The following is a 20538-nucleotide window of genomic DNA, read 5'->3' on the forward strand; positions in this document are numbered from 1 at the left end:
AACTTCTTAAGTTCTACATCTATCTGTGAGTCATTGTAGGTTTTCTTTTGTATCCATTTGATTAAATATTTTAGTTGACTGTGACATAATAATGCAAATTTGTACTGCTTCTAATCTATCGTGTCATTTATTATCTTGTAGTGTTGCTATGGCAATTTTGGGTTTCTTGTTTTTCCGATAGATTTTTGTTGCTCATGCATCGAGGAATTTAAACCAGTTGTCTGTGAGTGCTATTGGGGGCATTAAGAACTGATAATTATTGTGTGGACTTTAATTTTGACTGTTGCAAATCAGCCAGTTAATGACAACAGAAGGTTGATCCAGTGTTTGAGCAGATACTCACTCGTATTATTTGAGGTATTTGTGTCTAACTGATGAAAACAGTCATACAATTTAAAAAGGCCCCGACATAGTTTGGACTGGCTGTGCTGGTAAAATGTGTCTATATTGGAACAATAGTCATGAGGAATGGGTCAAAAAATTGAGAAGTAGTAACTAAAGGAAGCATCTAATACTCTACGAGTGTATACATGCCCACCTGACAAGCTTCACTACTAATTAGGTTTGTTTCACTAATAGATCCTGCCCTTGACTGTGGCAACAACTTGAAATGAGGTTCTAACGACAGTCAACAACACCTGTGTTAAGTAATAAGTAGGTAAAACATACTTTATTTCCTCTTCGGTAAGAAATACTTGACCACAAAGGAATACTTTTTGTCATAACTCATGGGTGTTTTATTTTATAATTGAAGATTTCAACACAATGTAAATGTAAACATTCAGTTGGTTTCATCACACAAATATCACAAAAATAATGTTTACTCAAGTGAGTGAAAATAAACTGCACATTTTTTATTGTTTATATTTGGTTGGAACCCTTTGAGTGGTCAATAAAAAACTATTCAGTTCCAACTTTTAGATGTTCGTTGACCGAGGGGCTGGTATTTAATCCCGACTGACTGACCCCACATATTTAGCCAGTCTTACTGTTTGTGTGCGTTGTACTTCTACCTGCCAACCCGCAGGATTAGCCATCAGTTATGAAGCACTTCTTTTCTTCTTTTTGTAAGATATAGTTACTTGTTACTGTACAGCAGAATATTATATGATTCATATAAAATTATATAATGTATCAGACGAAACACAATGAAGTTTCATGCAGTGAAGCTATTAGACAATATCTAAAACAAGATAAATAAGGCTGATGTCAGGCTAATATATTTTACATTCTGCTTTCATCCAAACAGCATATGTAGCATGGCTGAGAGCAGGCGGCCGGGTTTGGACCTAGTCCTTTGCTGCATGTCTTCCATTCTCTCCTTCACTTTCCTGTCAGCCTTCACTGTTTCTGTCTAATAAAGCCAAAAAGTATATTTTAAAAAATACTTCCATTTTTGTACTTTTGCTCATCATTTGAGAATTTTTATTGGTTTCTTTTTTGTTCTGAGACTGGTTGAGAAATTACAACAAAGTTTAGAAATTTGGTGAAATTCAGTTTGATTCATTTTGTCATTTTTAACATTAATTGTTTGCTTGTTTTTTCATTTTGGTCTACTGGCATGTACAATCAAGAACATGTGGAACCAAATGTTTCATATGCCGTGTCTCTGAAAGCTGTGATTTATATCTTGTACCTCAAATACTCAAATATGAGAGCTTTGACTATGGACTGCTTGTGAAGCCTAACCCAGCAGCTTTTTATTTTCATCCATCCATCTCCTGCTAACCAGTTCAGGGTGGGATGGCTCCTAGCTCAGCTATCATGGGGTGAGAGTCAGAGTGCATTCACGGAAATTTTAAAAAATATATTCATTATATTTTAAGAAATATAGGCATTTAAAAAAAAAACGTCTATATTGCTCCTAATGGAAACAATAAAATCAGCAGAAGTGATCTTGTTTCCTATCAGGTGATCACATGATCAAATGAAACAAACCAAACAAATCCTTCAGGTACCGGCTCCCCATATCACAGACACCTTTATTTCACGTGTATATATCTCATTAAAATATTTCCTGGGAAAGTCTGGAGCTGCTTTAAATTATGTCAGGAAAGAATTGAATGCAACACTCAGCAATTATGCAAAATAACTGTTTTACTGCAGTACATTCTATTACAAGGCAACTCTTATACAACAGCATAAAATAAATAATAAATACATTTATAATAATTTAACAGCTCACATTTGAAAAAGGAAAACACAGTTTTGAATATGAACCATGTACAGCAGAGTCTGAATCAACCGCCCTTTAAAGTGTCAGTCAAAACCTTGTGGTGTGAGGGGAGCTCGGCTCTTGGTTGCGTTTCACACTGATGCGCTGAAGGTCCCCGCCTGCTGACAGAACAACACGTTATTAGTCCCAGTGAAGAGCCACCCTCACCTGCTAGAACTGCCCAGCTGTTCTCACACAATGACATACGAAATCCGATCTGATTAATTATATGTATAATGATATTTATTAAAAATAAATAAACAAAATAGGATGTGACTTAAATCTTCCACATAGGGACCATAATACTGCTTCTACCATCGATTTATATTCATATTAACAAATCATATCAAGTTATACATGAACGCAAAATACCTCTGCATCAAGACAATATTTTAACTGCATGTATTCATAAAATGTAACATTTAGTGGCGCAAATTGTTTCTGTTACTCAGAATGAAAAGAAAGACATTGAAACTATGTTTGTCTTTTTTTCTGTCTTGCAACTATTCCAAATAGCGTTAAACGGAAAGTTTTCTGCTTCTTACCTTTAGCATCCCAGCCCACTGAAGGAACCGATCCTCTCTAATCGGACCCCGAAACAGCTCCTCATCCCACCCTTCTTATACCGGCTCCACGAGCGCTTGGAGGTCCTCACGAGATCTTTGAAGATGCGGGAAAGGAGGTTCTGTTTAGCCACCAGTGCGGAGTTACTGGGGTCAGAGGAGTCCCATGGCTGTTCCTCTGGCGCCCCGAACACCGACTTGCCCGTGTGCAGGTCTTTCCCCTCCACCTCAGTCTCGTCTGCGGGGAGTAACGGTGAGGCGTTGATCTCCTCTTCTAAAAGCTGCTTGAAACTCTGAGGAGAAATGAAATAAAGATGCTTTTAGAATAAAGTTGCCATTTCTGCACAGTGCTAAGAAACTAACCCGCAAAGATTCAGCAATAAATAACTCATCATTATAAAAGGAGACATTTACACCAGCTGAAAGCTCAGGTAAACTCACCTGAAGGTCAGAAACGGGTTTGGCTCCTACGAAATGAAGCAGTAACAGCAGAGACACGCCACAAACAGAGACAGTCAAACTCATTTTCTTTTGTTTTTCTTGCTCTTTTCTGTGAGGACCAGCTGACGCACGCGCACTCAGTCCGCCTCTGCTCCACTGGCTGTCCAACGGTGGACAGGTGCAGCTTTTATACGCGACCTGATTCCGTCATCAGTGCTGGGGAAATTAACGAGGTGTGACTAATGTTCCCACACGTGGGAGTAGAGTCTAACCTGACTGCTGTAGGCGTTCAAACTCCTCTGAAGCTCTCTCTGCTGCTCAGTGTCAGAGCTTCATTTTAGAGTTGAATTACTCACGACATGGAACATCGCATCTGTTTGGCTTTCACTGCCATAACTTTGTGACAATACGCATCAACACACTTTGTTATAAATGTGTAATTACTCAAGAACAAATGAGAAAGGATTTTGGAAGTTGGCATTTGGATAGCTGACCCTTATAATCACTTCTTAACTTTATCAGCCCTGTAAGTACAGTACATGGTGAGTAGTTGGTTTGGAAATACCATATTAGTGACTCTTCAAGTAATTGAGCTCATTCATTTTTATTTCTGAGCCATAGTCGTAATTATATCGCGAGACCTGCCTGAATTCCAAACATAGAATTGGCACAAATATAGATGTTAGTATGTTTACAGCACAGGTACAAGTACTGGTTTATTATTTTAAATTTTCAACATAATAACTCAAAATGTCAGGTTTTGTTTGTTGGAGTTTTTTAGTACCAGACCAGTGCTAATCCCTCAGACCTGATTGTGGGTTATCAAGTCGAAATGTTGTGTTGAACATTTTGCATTTTTGAAGTGATGTAAATGACATTTAACTGTATTAGGTAATTAAGGTGGCGTATGAAAAATACTTGTATTAAAGCACTTTTAAATGCAAGATAAAAATGGAGTAACTGTTCCTCAACTCCAGATTAGAATAAAGTTTGGTTAAGGTTTGGCGAAGCCCAGTCAAACTAATGTGTTCTGAAGTGATGAGCCACATGTGCACATACCGCTGCCCCTAGCTCACCTCCCTGCAGACATGTACCAGGGGTAAATGATGAGCGATTAGCCCTGAACCCTATGAAGCTGAGCACACCGTGTGGAGGTGGATGGAGGCTAATTGACATTTCACCAGGTTCTCAGCTGGAGGGCTATCATATGAAATTGGCGCAGGCAGCAGTGAACAATTCACATGGTTTTTATGGAAGAAATCTGCACTTTTCTAATTTGTTACACAGAGAAAGATACTACATGTCTACATGTGCCAGATGTGATGCTGTCAGACAGAAGACAGGCATTTAGAGCCTTTGTTTCTCAGCATTTAAGAAACTAAACAAACATATTGTATGAACCACTGTGCTTTAATTTTGGGGCTTATATGCAATAGTTACATGATAAAAGATAAAATGCAATTTTTTAATGCTGTGCTGAGAAACTTTGTCCTGCCATTTTTAGTTCTTTCTTTAGTTGTTGATTATTGGAGGGTTTTTCTGCCTCTTGGCCCATTTTCAGCAGTGGAAGCTCAGACAGGTTAATATCAGTCAAATGGCTAAGCTACTGTACAAAACTGACAATATGTTTTATGTCATTGTTCAACTCGTACAACTCTTCTTTCAGTGGACATTTTATTGCACTTGTACTTGTACAGACGTTAATGGAAGCAATGTTTTTTAGTGTTTTTCAGTGTTCACTATATGTATTCTAAGTTGACGGGCAGCTTCTACAATTAATTTTACTCTCATTTTCCTTTTCAGATTTTTTTAGTCTTACATGTATGGACAAGGTTCAAACTGGCTGCTGTTCCAATCATGTGTTTAAGCACTCGTAGACTGTATGACCCGCCCAGTAATGACGTGCTGTCACTGGGCACTGCCACTCAATGGGGTATGATTCATTACTAGCAGATGCTTGATGAAGAAACATGATGAAACATGATGGTTAAATATCTTTTCTCGGTCTCTTAGCTCTTTGTGTTTCTTTATACACACACTAAAGCTAATAGAGTCATAAGAAAGAAAATTTGACCTTCATGTTGTGCATGATTAAATATCCAAGTTTGCAGCTTTATGGAGCAAAACTGAAACAACCGTCAACATCAGGTTAGGTACATGAACACACAACATTTTAGGATATTTTGGAGGTTGCTGGATAAATACTAATCAAAAATCACTGGGATTTCAGACAGACACCAAAAATAATAAAAAATTTTAAAAATAATAAAACAAAAAAAGCACTCGGTTGTAAGGTCAAAGCAAACAGGGCTAAGTAGTTCTTTCTTTCTTAAAAAGCAACAGTTACACATTTATGATTAAATATAAACACCTCTAACTTAGCATGATGTAAAGAGAACAGGTAGACGTGGTCTTTGACCAGTGAAAGACAGCAAGCAGGTCAACAAGCCTGTTGTTCACAAGGCCTCTACAGTATTTCACCCAGACTATGGACTCTTGTGGACAACAGGCATGCAACCAACTACCCCATGTTTAACTGATATGTGCACATACCATAATAATATTAATGCACATGTCTCCTTCTAAAGATTACATTTTACATTTATATAGCACATATAGCATGAATGGATGTGAGCTATGAAACTGTAGGAAGGAACTGTTGAAACTAGGTTAAGGAATCCTTTGTGGGTTTAGTGAAAGAATTTAAATAAGAGGAGATCACTTGAAAGAACTGAACGCGATTTATTGAGATAAAGAAGTTGTATGACTCCAGTGACCCATCGTAGCAGATCAGAATCCCAATGGTGACCCCCACCCACATCTGCTGAGCTCAGCTGGAACCACAATGCAAGACACAATGCCTTTGTTTGTATTGCATTTGGAGATCATTATCAGTGGCGTGTCTAGAAAATTTTTGTTGGGGGGGCCAGGTAGGGGCACAGATTTGGAGAAGGGTGGCAGATTTAATTGGCAGATAATGTTTAAAAAAAAATTCTACCAACCCTTAACCATAATTCAATAATCCTATAAACCTAATAACCAAATACACTTTTAACTCTTATTAGAATGAGATTTTAACCACTACGGTGCAAAGTTTTTAGATACTGCGTTGATAAAGTACAAGAGATACAATCAGTGCTTTGTCAGTGTTTACTCAGCATTCAAGGACAGCAATATTTGCATAGTATTTTTACTGACATATAGTGCACATATGTTTTGGGCAAAAACATTTTTGAAAATTAAAATACGAACATTTGTAACAAACAATTGACAAATTAGCCAATGCAAAACTTTATCTGCCTGTTAAAAAAAGAAGATAATCTTCTCACAAACTGGTGTTTGATTTTGAAACAGGAAAAAAGTGTGGAAACAAATGAAAAGACTAACATTTGAATAAAACCTGAAAGCAAGTAAATACTTTCTATGCTGCCTTATGGTAAACTTTGGTAATATTGATAAAGAACAACACTGGCTGATGATAAAATACAGTCAGCTGGCATGGTGACACTGCCAGTATTAACCTGCAGGGCTGGACTGGGACAAAAAAATCGGGCATTTTGACTACAGACCGACCCACCAGGTATTAAAGCCATAAAGCCTTTGACTGAAAACAAACCCTGTTGTGACAGTGATGTACACTGTCTTGTTGGTATATGTATGATTTCTATACATTTTACGTCAGATAAAAACTTTGGTTGTAAGATTTAGATAATTATTTAATAAAAACTAGGTATTTTAAATGAGAATAAGAAAGAAAAGTATGTCTTTGTGCCCACCTTTCCCTGTTAATTCCCTACCTGGCCCCCTGGCAAAACTTTGCTAGACCCGCCCCTGCACAGTTACCAGCTGTCAGCTACATAAAAAAGGATCCTGGTGTTATTTATCTCTCAGAAACAGTTGATAACTTCAACTCATTCATGTCACCTAAAAGGTAAACCTGTTTCTCCATCACCTGTTCAGCTCTGATGGTTCAGTAAGGACATCTCCTGGTTTCATCTTCATGTTTCCCTCTCACCACATATCTAAACAGACATCATGACCAGCAGCTTTACAGCTGTGGCTCCAGCAAACATCAGCTGATACTAGAAATTAATATTAAATACATTCTAACAACAGCTGATCAAGCTTAAACGTGCTGCTGTTGTTTAGCGCAATATCTGCTGGTTTCCTCTTTCTGGCGCAAAGTGGGCGATAAACAAACAAGAGAGAAAAGCCGATCAGCTGATCATTGATCAGTTTCATGATTGAAGTAGCAACAGGAGAGGGAGGGTGAGAGAATGAGAGAAGAGGCAGCTGTGCAGCATAAAGACAGAATAAATCCAGCTTTGTGTCTTTTTTCCATTCTAGCTAAAGTCCGGGACAAACTGCGTCTCTTCTCAGCTCAATACGAAACGCGTAATATTTTCTCTGAATGAGGGACCATTCCATTTTTTTAAGGAGCCGTTGGCAACTCTACTAACTAACCTTATGAATAAAATAAAGTTCACTATCAGTAACATCATAGCACCCACCCAGCTGTATAAAAACTCCGTCAAACTGGCTAGAACGCAGTATGAGTTATTGCAACTGACAGTAAAAAGTCAGCAACGTGAAAATAAACTCCACCTAAACTTGGTTTATATATGACCCAGATAGACTTCAGGTCATAACTTCTTACCTGAAGTTCAGTTCACCTGACACTCGGACTGGTGGCTGCCTCGGGTCTCTCCTCCTGCCTCCCCTTCCCTCATCCACCTGTTGCCTCTGTGGAAGCCCCCGTCATAGCCACCACCAAACAACGGAGTTATTTCTACACATCGACCTGCATCTGGCCATTACAAAAAAAATAAAAAATAAGTCACTGGGGATATGCCCGGTATGCCCGATGGCCAGTCCAGCTATGTTAACCTGCAACCAAATCTGCAGCTCCATACAGCAATGTTACGACTTAGATTATATCTTATAACGCATAACTCTTATGTTAGCTGCCCTCAGTAGCATACTGTCTGAAATATTCCACAGCTGCAATAATTCTTTAAGTGTTATTTTTTTCCTTGGTATTCTAATTTCACCGAAGTTTACTAAACTCAACAAACTTGATATTACTTACCGGGACATTTATTCTGTCCTCATTTTCTTTCACCGAAAAATTGTTTCCTGCAGTGCCATCTTGGCCATCTTTCGGGCTTGGCTCTCCTACCTTTGCTAACATGATGCGCATAGCGCAGAAGCGATGCTGCATTCACTTACACTCGGATATCTGAGCGTCACCGTGAAAACATTGATATTTGATTGAATTTTATTGTTTTGCCTTTGGGGTGGCACCTGGGGTGGCCAGTCTGGTTTGGGGGGTGGCCTGTGCCCCCCCAGGCCACCCCGCTGGACACGCCATTGATCATTATGCATGTGTGTGGATATTTTTTGCACTTACTAAATGTATTTATTTCTGTTCATCAAGAAATCCACAAAGTATACCAAGATATTAAAGAAACTGACTGCTGACAAACGTCTGTTTTTTTCTGTTTTCTTTTCTTATGACTGTGTAGTTTCTTTCTGACCTTCTTCCAGCCCACAGCTTAGACATTTCCACCTACTGCTAATCATTCACAACCATTCCAAAAATAGCCATCAAAATTCACTTCCATAAACAATAAGCCAACTTCAGTTAACTCGTTAACTTGTTGGTAGACACTGAATGTTTCAAATATTACCAGCTTGTGTCTATTTTTGACTTGCAACCCCCCCACAGGGTAATTCTGTTTCTGTAATAAAGCCATTTCTTAGTTGTGAGAAAAGCAGCAACATATGAAACTGAGTGTAGAAATAACAGGACTTTGGCTGTGTCGACTTTTATGCATCGTGCTTTCCTTTCTTCCTTTTTACATCATCACGGTCAATTTAATTCTATTCAAGTTTTATTTATGTATCACCGATTCAAAACAGCAGTTGTTTTATATTGCAACACAAAGACCCTAACAAGAATTCATTGTAAATTAATTGTGGTGCACTTTCTAAGAAGAGAGCGTGTGACCTTGATGGCTCAGAGAACTGCAACGTTAGATAAGACAATGCAGGATAATAGGGCATGATTCAAAGCTTATAACTCACATTAACGGCAGGTAGGTTTGCAATTTGTGTCTTTAGCGGGAACCAGAACAGTGATCATTCATTTCTCAAGCATATATGAAAACCAAGTGCCAGTGAAGCTCTAGCTCCTTTGCACTTTTACATAAAAAGAAACTAATTATTTAAAAACAAATCTATGTTTAAAATGAGAAAATGGCCAATAAAAGTATGAAAGAAACAGCTAGTACAACTTTAATTTGTCAGTTTTAGTTTAAGAGAAGAGGAAGTCAATGCCTGTTGTCTATCATGTTGCCAATAAGTGTCTAAGAACTTAACAATGAATGGATAAAAATATAAAAGCCCCAAATTCCTGTCATATCAGTGCACATGCGCCAACCAGCATGTGGCCTGTTACAGTTTCTCTGTCTTGGCCAGTGCAATCCTCTATGCTGTTGCATGCTGGAGGAGTAGATTGAGGGTTGCTGATGATAACAGACTCAATAAACTGATCCACAAGGCCAGTAATGTTGTGGGGATGGAGCTGGACTCTCTTAAGGTGGTGTCAGAGAGGCGGATGTTGTCCAAGATAAAGACAATGTTGGATAATACCTCCCACCCACTCCATGACATGCTGGTCAGTCACAGGAACACGTTCAGTAAAAGACTGAGATTACCAAAAAGCACCACTGAACAACACAGGAAACCATTCCTGCCTGTGGCCAGGTCCCTGTACAACTCCTCCATCTAACACACTGTAAACACTGCAATAGCTACACCCTTTCTGCACATGCTCTTCTTTCTTTCTTTCTTTCTTTCTTTCTTTCTTTCTTTCTTTCTTTCTTTCTTTCTTTCTTTCTTTTTCAGATATTAATCAGTAAGTGACTTATATGTATGTATATATATTGTGCTATTTCTAACTTCTTGAATTGTCTGTTTTTGTTACTGTTTGTACTGGAGCACTGTAACCAACATAATTTCCCCTAGGGATCAATAAAGTATTCTGATTCTGATATATGTATAAACTATATACAGTAGCTATGCTAACACATTTTTAATAACATCTGCATCCCCAATTCCCAAATTGTTGGGACAGTGTAAAATGTAAATAAAACAGAATGCAATGATTTGCACATATCACGAACCTGTATTTTATTCACTTTTATTCACATTGTCTAACACAGAAAACATACCAAATGTTTAAACTGAGACAATATAACTCTCATGAAAAACATTAGCTCATTTGAATGAGAGGGAACAAACTAGTGGAAAAGTAAGTAGTCCTAAAAAGAAACCACTACGGGAAAATTTATCCAGTTATTAGTTCAACTGGCAACAGATCTGTATTCAAGGCTGACTTCACTTCAGCATTGTTATAATACCACTAACAGCTGACTATGGAATATCAAGTAGTAGGAGAATTCATAATTGGATAAATTGAAGTAAATTGTTGCACGGCTACTTCATAAATTCTGTTTTCATGGATGCCTGGATGTTAAACTTAATTGTTACACCTGGTAGAGCAGCCACACTGATCGTTTTCTTAAAGATGAAAGTTTGTAGACAGTTTGTAACTCTCAGTGTTAGTTTGACTTTGGGACCTGAAGCAAAGTTTGGACCTGCTGAAAGTAACCCACTGTTTCACAAGTCTTTGTAAAAAATAATAATATAGTGTATGATGCAAAGAAGAAGAATGATCCAGACACACTGAATCAGAATCATAATATTTTATTAGTCCCTGAGGAAATTACGTAAAAGAGAAAACGTAAAGTAAGAGTAAAAGAGAAAGAAAAGTTAAAGTATGGAGAAAAAAGCAGGAGCAACTGATGGTTCATGCATGCGTACTATATATGTTGCTGTCTTCTTTGGGCCAAAGCTCATTTAAAATAGAAATAGGCAAAGAAGAAAAGAGTTGTGTGGTCAGACAATTCTAACATTTTTCTGGAAAACATGGATGCTGCATGCTCCAGACCACAGAAAAGAGGACCATCTTGTTATCAGTGCTCAGTTCAAAGGGTTGCATCTCTGATGGTTTGGGGGTGCATTGGGAATAAAATCAGAACAAAAAGAGTCTCTGAGCTCAAATAAAACAACAAATATAGTCCAGGGGCCTGGTCCATGGAGCTAAACAGAAGGCAGCGCAGATCAGGGAGTCAGCTTGAACACTGGCTTGATTCAGAGGCAGGGACTGCTGACAACATAGTTCACGGGGTCTGCCAGGAGGTCAATAGCTAAGATGGAGAAACTCTGGAGGCTCGCTGAGTGGGCATCAACAGAGATGGAGTAACTATGGAGGCCAGCGGCTGATGATGGTGAGGGAGACCCTCAAGTGGCTTCGATGGCAGCCTACAATGGCGATGGCCAAGGAGACGCACCTCTGGCTTGGGCTGGCTTAGCAGAGAACCCAACGAGCTTAACTTGGGACAGGGACTGTGGCTGTTCTTGCTTTAGATTCTCCAGGGGGGCAGAGCTAACTGGGGGCTGTAGCCCTGTCTCTGGGGATGTGTTGGCCAGACTTACAGTCACTGGGCATTTTAGCACAAGAATTTACCAAACAGTTCATTACAGAGGTTGGCTCACAGCTTGTGCCAAACATTCCATGTTGGGAAATGTTGGGAACAGGTTGTAAATGTCTCCTGTGAGTCTTTAGCATTAACTATGCCCTGGCAGTATTCCAGAAGCTGGGTAAACATTTCCTCTGAAGCCTCTGAAAATCAGAGTTTTGCACCTGATTCTTCACAGCCTCCTACCTGATGGGAGGGGACAGGTGTATCTCCTGGGTGAGGAGCGTCTTTAAAAATACAGGACGCTGCTGTATATGTAAGGTCATCAAGAGGCTGCTGCCAACATCCTTCATGCATCCTTCGTGCTGAAGATGATGGGAGAGGAGTAAATGTTGTGAATTTTGATGGAAGAAATTAGATTGAAGAAAGAAAGAGCAGGCATAAACTTTTCAGGTTTATGAAAAATGCAGGAACTACTGATGACATGGCATCGTCTGTGGAATGGTTTTTCCTGTGGGTATACTGGTGTGGATCCACAGTGACATCGATGTCCTTTATCAGGGCTATAACCAGCCGTTTGAAGCACTTCGTGACCATGAGGGTGGAGGCCACCATCTTTTAGTCATTCAGTCATTTTTGGGAATTCAATTAGAATAAATTTATTTCAGTTTCAAGTGTTACTTATATAGCACTAAATCACAATAACAGCTGCCTCGAGGAGCTGTATGTTGTATGGGCAAGACCCTATAATGATATAAATGAGGGTGATTATGGCAGGTATTGTTGCCTGTGAGAGAGAGGCGTCTGGGATTTCAGTCAGCACCTCCAACAGATTAAACAGCATAAATGAACAACATTTATGTTTCATTTAGTTGTTTAGACCCATGAAGAACAGTAACCCTCAGAGCAGCAGCAGCACAACAAAACCCAGTGGAGCTTTTACTGGAGCATTTCACAATAAACCTGTCTGTACTTCTTCTTTAACTACTATTAGATGTAAACAATCGTGAAAAACACCACTGTAAACTTGCAAGACAGTGCGGCCGGCTTTGACAGTCAAATATTCTCAGGACCTCGACACCGTGACTGTTTACCAAAACCAAGATTTGTACCAACTTTTGTTTATGTACACATCCTGGATATTTCCCTGCCAGATGGTCTCGATACACATGAAAGCGTGGCATGCCATCGATCTGGATGGTTGAATCTGCTGCTGTTTAGCAAGGTTCCCAAAAGTCAAAGTACAGCACAGTTCTTCAACTTCCTGAAAACCCCAAACCTTGTCCACCTTGTTGTCCAGTGAGTGGACCAGAAAAAGAGACAGGATCAGTCTGTTAGCTTTTGGAATGGCTATCAAGCCAACTTCCTGATCTCTCCATTGCATAAGCTTCCTATTGCCTCCTGGCTGCTGTACCAGGGTGTGCTCTAGGGATTTTATGGTTAAACTCCCTTATCTCAGTGAGGTCAATCTTTCTGTACATCATACCTTTGAAAACTAAGAATCCGCTGCAATGCTATGCACCATCATTGTATATGACACCCCAACTTCTCATGAATGATTATTGATTAATCTTCAAGTGAAAACATCTTGTTAAGTTTTGGTTAGATTTCAAGTTAAACTTCTCCTGACTTCTCTTGTGTTACCATAGTGATGTTTTAGCACATTACACATTTAGCTACAGTTTTCTGCATGAAGGGACTATTAAGTTACCCTGTTAATTAAACACATTATCTTAAACAGTTACCCAGTGCACTGAAGTATGGCATCAAGGGGCCTTTGCCAAATGATCATCAGTGACAAGTTTGGAGTGAGACTTGAACCATTTAGATTTGCAGTTGCAGGATACAGCACCAACAACGGTACAGCAACAGAGTGTTGCCACTCTCAGCAGGATTTGGTCGAGCTAATCTAAACTGTTTTACAATTTCTGTTTATGCATGAGCGATAAAAAACGTTTTTATTGTACAATAAATTCAAAAGAGGAACTGACCTATTTTCGACACTGGTGAAAGTTTTTTCAATGGTCACAGTTTTTATAGATGCAAGGTAACTTTAACCTAATATTTTTGCTTTAAAATATCATTAGCTATTTCCTGAACACCCAAAACTGGGATATATATATATATATATATATATATATATGTATATATATATATATATATATATATATATATATATTAGGGGTGCAACGATACACAAAATTCACGGTTCGGTTCGGTTCGATACTTTGGTGTCACGGTTCGATATTTTTTCGATACAAAAAAATGTTCATGCCTTTTTAATTTGTCATTTATTAAAATTATAAATATATATTTTAACTCAAAAGTACAGTTTTTAAATTTAACCCTAACCCTTGTGCGTGTTTTTTATTTTGACAGCGAATGCGCACCTGCGGACCACTTATGTGCAGCCCTGGTTATTTAGCTCGTCATATTGCAGCCACAGAAATTCTTTTGTCCATGAAACCATAAAGCTGCACTTTCTTTTTGCCTTATAGTCTGATTTGTCATAACTTTTCCGTTTTGTGGTAAGCTTTTCTTTGGCTGTCACTTCTTCACCCTGACCTGTCTTATTTGGCTCAGCAGAACTGAAATGCTTTTACACACGCACTCACATAAGCTCAGCGATTCTCTGCGCGATCATCCTCTCACATGTTTAAGCTGCGGGAGATTTCACTTGTCATGTTTGCATAGTAAGCTAACGATTAATAAGACGATGTCAGAGGAATTGGTGCACAAATTATCATCACTCACAGATCAGTGCTGTCGCTCTCTATACACAGTTCGCACGATTGCAAAGTGAAAGCAAAAAACAAGCGCAAATTCAAACGCGATTTCAATATGTCACATATTGACAGTGGCTCACCCAATGACATAATTACCCAGCTACATTTCTGAAAGAATGCAAAAGCATTGACATATATTTTTCCTACAATAGCCCGACGGGCAGGGAAGAGAAAGATTTTGGTAGCCCGACTGAAAAAATCGCTAGCTCCGGGACGTCGGGCTAGCGATATTGCGAGCCCTGTATCTGATTGAGGAATCACTCATCTTTGGAAAAGAGAGTTTATTACAGAGAAATGTCTCTTTCCAAAATAAAAGCTATACTATCCGCTTCTTCTGGGCTATATTCTCAGCAGCATAAGGAGAATCATGTGCTAACAGCTGTCTAAATGACTCGGCTAAAGTTAGTAGCATGCTTGCTTTTTTTTGTCTGCTTCCACTTGTCTTTGCACTAGGATGATGTCGGCGTAAATGTGCAGTCATATTCGTTGTGTTCCCACTAGTGCTTTCAGGTTAATCTCGTTGAAATGACCTTAACGCCACAACACGGCAAATCTCCGTTAACGAGCTACCGCCGATCGCTCCGTGCATGGGGCTAGACGGCCAACACGTTAACGAGCTAACTGCGCTAGCACACTAGTTCACACCAATGTAATTGAGCATTGCGTGGCACATCCAACATACTGTTTTACTTTAGTCCATGACTCGCTTACCTTCAGGGTCATACGTCACATGAAAACCAAAATAATTCCAAACGCCAGATCTGAATGAGGTTCAATTTGCCTGTTGCAAGGAGAGCTTAACTTCTGTCTCGCTAGCTTGCCCTGCGCTCTTCCTTCTGACTATGCTGTCTGTGTTGAGCGCTCAGTGGATCTGCGCTGGACAGTGCAGCCTAGGCGGAGTAGTCGAACACAGATTCACTGAGCGCTCAACACAGACAGCATCGTCAGAAGGAAAATTGATAAAATAAATTACAAATGTTGTATTGTTCGATACATATGCGCACCGAACCGAAAGCACTGTATCGAACGGTTCAATATCGATACGAATATCGTTGCACCCCTAATATATATATTAGGGGTGCAACGATATTCGTATCGATATTGAACCGTTCGGTTTGGTACGCATATGTATCGAACAATACAAAATTTGTAATTTATTTTATCAACTTTCCTTCTGACGATGCTGTCTGTGTTGAGCGCTCAGTGAATCTGCGTTCGACTACTCCGCCTAGGCTGCACTGTCGAGCGTAGATCCTCTGAGCCCAGAAGAAGCGTATAGTATAGCTTTTATTTTGGAAAGAGCCATTTCTCTGTAGTAAACTCTCTTTTCCAAAGATGAGTGATTCCTCAATCAGATACAGGGCTCGTAATATCTCTAGCCCGACGTCTTGGGGCTAGCGATTTTTCCAGTCGGGCTACCAAAATCTATCTCTTCCCTGCCCGTCGGGCTATTGTAGGAAGGAAAAATATATGTCAATGCTTTTGCATTCTTTCAGAAATGTAGCTGGGTAATTATGTCATTGGCATCGGTGAGCCACTGTCAATATGTGACATATTGAAATCGCGTTTGAATTTGCGCTTGTTTTTTTGCTTTCACTTTGCAATCGCATGAACTGTGTATAGAGAGCGACAGCACTGATTGGTGAGTGATGATAATTTGTGCACCAATTCCTCTGACATCGTCTTATTAATCGTTAGCTTACTATGCAAACATGACAAGTGAAATCTCCCGCAGCTTAAACATGTGAGAGGTTGATCGCGCAGAGAATCGCTGAGCTTATGTGAGTGCGCGTGTAAAAGCATTTCAGTTCTGCTGAGCCAAATAAGACAGGTCAGGGTGAAGAAGTGACAGCCAAAGAAAAGCTTACCACAAAACGGAGAAGTTATGACAAATCAGACTATAAGGCAAAAAGAAAGTGCAGCTTTATGGTTTCATGGACAAAATAATTTCTGTGGCTGCAATATGATGAGCTAAACAACCAGGGCTGCACATAAGTGGTCCGCAGGTGCGCATTCGCTGTCAAAATAAAAAACACGCACAAGGGTTAGGGTTAGGGTTAAATTTAAAAACTGTACTTTTGAGTTAAATATATATATTTATAATTTTAATAAATGACAAATTAAAAAGGCATGAACATTTTTTTGTATCGAAAAAATATCGAACCGTGACAAAAAGTATCGAACCGAACCGTGAATTTTGTGTATCGTTGCACCCCTAATATATATATATATGCACACACACACACCTATCAGGAGGTAATTTAAATAAATTTGATTACAATTGACCTGTACCCTTCTATATTACGAAGCAAGTCAGTCAGCTCTGAGCTGATGTGTTGAAAGCAGGACAGATGGCCGCACTGTGGACTTGTTCTTACTTTATATGGTCAAAAACCTTTATTCTTGGTCTATAAGCCACATTTTCCCATTCAGACACTCTTATAATACAAGCACTTTCTAACCATCAAACTCACACTGATGGATGATTTGGTATCTTGCCCAAGGACATTTCAACATGCAGATTGGAACAGCTGGGGATTGAACCACCAACCTTCCAAGCTGCTCTACCTCCTGAGAAACAGCTGCCCCTAATTGTGATGGCAGGCAACAATATCAGAGCATTCTCAGAGCTGCAGGTCTCGGGGGTTGTTCCTGGTGTGCAATCGATGCCACGTTAGCATCAATCCTAAACAAAGGAACAACCCACCTACTATGAACCATGTTTTCTTTTTCAAGATGCGCATATAAGTTAAGCATGACAATAAAAGAAAGAACATGCAAAATCTAAATGCATGTGGAGGCCATGTGTCCTCAGTTAGTGAGCTGTGATACCTGGCTCACTGTGGCTATTCATGGATTCATTTATGAGTCAATATCGGATGACAAAATGACAGCTCAAATATTTCAACTTGATCAAATATACATCATCTTTATGCCCCTCTTCTCTGAGGGACTCAGATGCTGCAGTCTTTGCAGTATGTGTAAGAAAGCCTCCTGCTGACTTCCTGGTAGCTCCATACACGTGCACTTTGTTAGTCTGCTTTAAAAAACCTAAAAACTAACTGTAATTCATTGTCAGTAGGCACACCTTTCTGAAATTATAGCAAATTCTGTTCTAACCTTCAGTGAACAATCCTTGTATATTTCTGTCCTAAACTGATCCCAGATGCACATGACACCTCATACCTTCCCCTTCCCTCTGGCTCTGGAAAGACTAGCATACACATGTTGTAAATGTGACCTCTCTAGTGCAACCTTTGAACAGATAAGGCTATTTTCACACAACAGGAGTGGGAATGCATATATTTAGCATTAGTTCATGTTATTTTTAACACAAATGGCCTAAATACAGCAAGGAAGTACTTTTTGTCACTACCGGTCTTTCTTACTGTTCACATAAAAAATCAGGTGTTACATGCAGTTTAAATATTTCCCTAACAGTCTGATTTAACTACACCAGGCCTTTATATAGATTGGTGTTGTAGATTTACTTTATTGAGTTATTAAAATGCTTCACTGTAGCAGCTGCTGGAAACTTTATCATGGCCTCTAATTAACTCTGGATTTCTATCAGTTAACAGATTTCATTATTATTGTTATCTTTTTTCTTTTCACCTGTAGAGAGATAGAACTTTGTTATAAGCTATATTTAAATTAAATCTTTTATAAAGATTATTAGCATACCATTTGAGCTTATTATTAAGTAATCGATAGACCCGTTGAACCTTTTGAATTTTCAAAGCACGATGTTTCAGATTGAAGGAAGCACAAAATCGTGCATCATAATAATAATATTAATAAAAGAGATTTGAAATCCAGAAATAATCCAATCGTAAAGCAGGATGGGTATAGCTGACATGCTGAACAAAGGAGATGGATTCTGAGTTGAGACTTGAACTTTGTAAAATCATCAAACTGATGAAGGTGTCGCCATGATGTTTGGTTTGAAGCTAGGAGCACTCAGGATGATGCTGAGCATAAAGCATGTCAAGAGGTGTAAGGCTGAAGGTGGTCTGACTGATAGGGAGGTGCCAAATCATTAAGGACTTTGAAAGTAAGAAGCAGAATCTTTTATTGAGAAATCTGAGGAATTGGGAGCCAGTGAAGCTGGATGGGAATAGTGTAATATGGTCAGTAGTGTTCCATTTAGACAGAGAGAATGACATTACAGTAATCCAAGTGAGAGGTGACCAGAGCAGGAAAAGGGCAAAGTCTATAAATGTTACGAAAGTGGAAGTAGCAAAGACTGGTTTTATACCAGTAGCATTGGAGGAGAAACCAAATCAGAAGCTGGCTCAGTCAGCTCGCTCTGGAAATAGCCAAAGAACAAGACAATTTGCATTTGAGTGTCTTACTACACGTACAGTGGAAATACATTCATATGTGGAAAATATAAAAAGATGAAAGAAAACAAAAGTGTGTTTTATAAAGCCCCATATAACAGTGGTACACAGAGCTCCTTCTTTCCATTTAGTGTTTCCTCAAGGCAACAAAACACACTCAGAGTCTGTTACATTTGCATGTAAGACACAGATTTGACAAAAATGAGAAAAAGAGCTTTTTACAATGTCATTAAACCTCTAACCCCCCCCCCCCTCCCTACACACACACACACACACACACACATACATACACACACACACACACACACACACACACACACACACACACACACACACACACACACACACCCTACTGCTGACCTCCTATTGCGTGCTGACAGATATTGATGGCATTACCTCCGGCTTCCAGGACTCCAACAGTTCCTAATGGACTGGTTACAACATACAAAGAAAAGAAGACAACACAACAATCTGGTCACACTCACTAACTCTCATGGTCCTCCATTGCTTTCTCTGGTGTGCTGTTTTTCACCTACTCCGCCAGGGCGGCATCGGGGCCCCAGTTTCCTACTGATCCCCACACCCACGCACTGTTCACCTGCTGCTCATCACTGCTGAATGATCCAGACAATAGTCAAGACCTCAGTGGATCGTGGCTCCTCACTGGATCGTTGTACTTACCTTTGTAAGTGTAGCCCCGGCTGTCTCTAGCGTACCTCCTTGTGTTTCCTGGTTCTTCTCCCCCAAAGGCTGCCTCTGTCTCCATGTACAGATGTTCCTGGACCTTTGCCTGTTTCCCTTAGACCCAACCTGGATGAGTGCAAGTGTGTTTCTTGTCACGGGCTGTAGGAAGAGGAGCATGTATCCCCTGCCCCGGACCCTCCCTTGGAATCCCTGGAACCGTCACCGCTGTATAAATGTATGTAACTCTCCTTGTTTCAATCATAAACATGCGCCATTAAGTCTAATATTCAGATTTACAGTATGTCTGTGAGTGCATACATGTAACACACAGACTCGTTGATGCTGATACAGTTGATGCTGTATCAAAATTATCAGACAATTGTGTGACGAGCTCCAGTGACACAGCCCCTGATGACAGGATTGTGTATGTAGTATTTCATTTACTCCAGTGCAAACAGGACTGTTCTGCTCGACTTGTGTGGCGCCTCCATCATTCCTCGAGCTGTGTGATTATTTTTACATTGTCTCTGTTTTAACAAATAAAATATCACATTACTAGAAATTAAAATCAAGTATGCTTGTGTCTCTTTTAGAGTTCAGGTTTAGAGACGCAGACGTAAAACGCAGGACTGTACAGCATTCAGGAAAGTGCACACGATATTAAAGTTTGTAAAAATGATTTATTATCATGATTTCATAGTAATGTTCACACTGTTGTTTTGTTTTTTCTCTTTCCCAGATCTTTATGAAGCTTCTGCATTTGCCCAAACTTTACCGCTTTGTGAAGTTTGGTGAAACTGGGCGTGTTATTGTGTAATGAGTAATAGATGCCCTTGGCTCTCCTGGCAGAAAAATAAATAGGTGCACTTAAAGTCATTTGGGAAATGATTAGTGATATTCCATGAAACAGTGTGCATTGTGTAACATTGTGACTGTTCATCAGGAATCTCACCTTGCTCT

General features: G+C 39.5%; 1 protein-coding gene and 1 long non-coding RNA gene across 3 annotated transcripts; one reads left to right on the forward strand and one right to left on the reverse strand.

The window, feature by feature from the left end:
* Positions 1-2079: 2079 nt before the first annotated feature.
* Positions 2080-3366, reverse strand: nppal (natriuretic peptide A-like). Of its 2 annotated transcripts, none has more exons than XM_085444042.1 (3): positions 3220-3366; positions 2761-3071; positions 2080-2334 (listed from the first exon to the last, which is right to left on the reverse strand). In XM_085444042.1, exons 1-2 carry the CDS (start codon positions 3301-3303, stop codon positions 2763-2765), a joined length of 393 nt encoding a protein of 130 aa, XP_085300168.1. In that variant the 5' UTR covers positions 3304-3366; the 3' UTR covers positions 2080-2334; positions 2761-2762. The 2 variants fall into 2 exon arrangements, with proteins under 2 accessions (XP_085300168.1, XP_085300167.1); XM_085444041.1 differs by having other exon boundaries at positions 2080-2337.
* A 16076-nt stretch (positions 3367-19442) lies between these two features.
* Positions 19443-20538, forward strand: LOC146684916 (uncharacterized). The gene is made up of 3 exons (XR_014917334.1): positions 19443-19579; positions 19667-19813; positions 20172-20538. It is a non-coding gene; the product is annotated as an uncharacterized LOC146684916 (long non-coding RNA).

Source organism: Copadichromis virginalis, linkage group LG20, assembly GCF_057382275.1.
Source record: "Copadichromis virginalis isolate Kocher_CV1m ecotype Utaka linkage group LG20, C_Virginalis_male_GT1.1, whole genome shotgun sequence".
NCBI classification, from domain to species: domain Eukaryota; kingdom Metazoa; phylum Chordata; class Actinopteri; order Cichliformes; family Cichlidae; genus Copadichromis; species Copadichromis virginalis.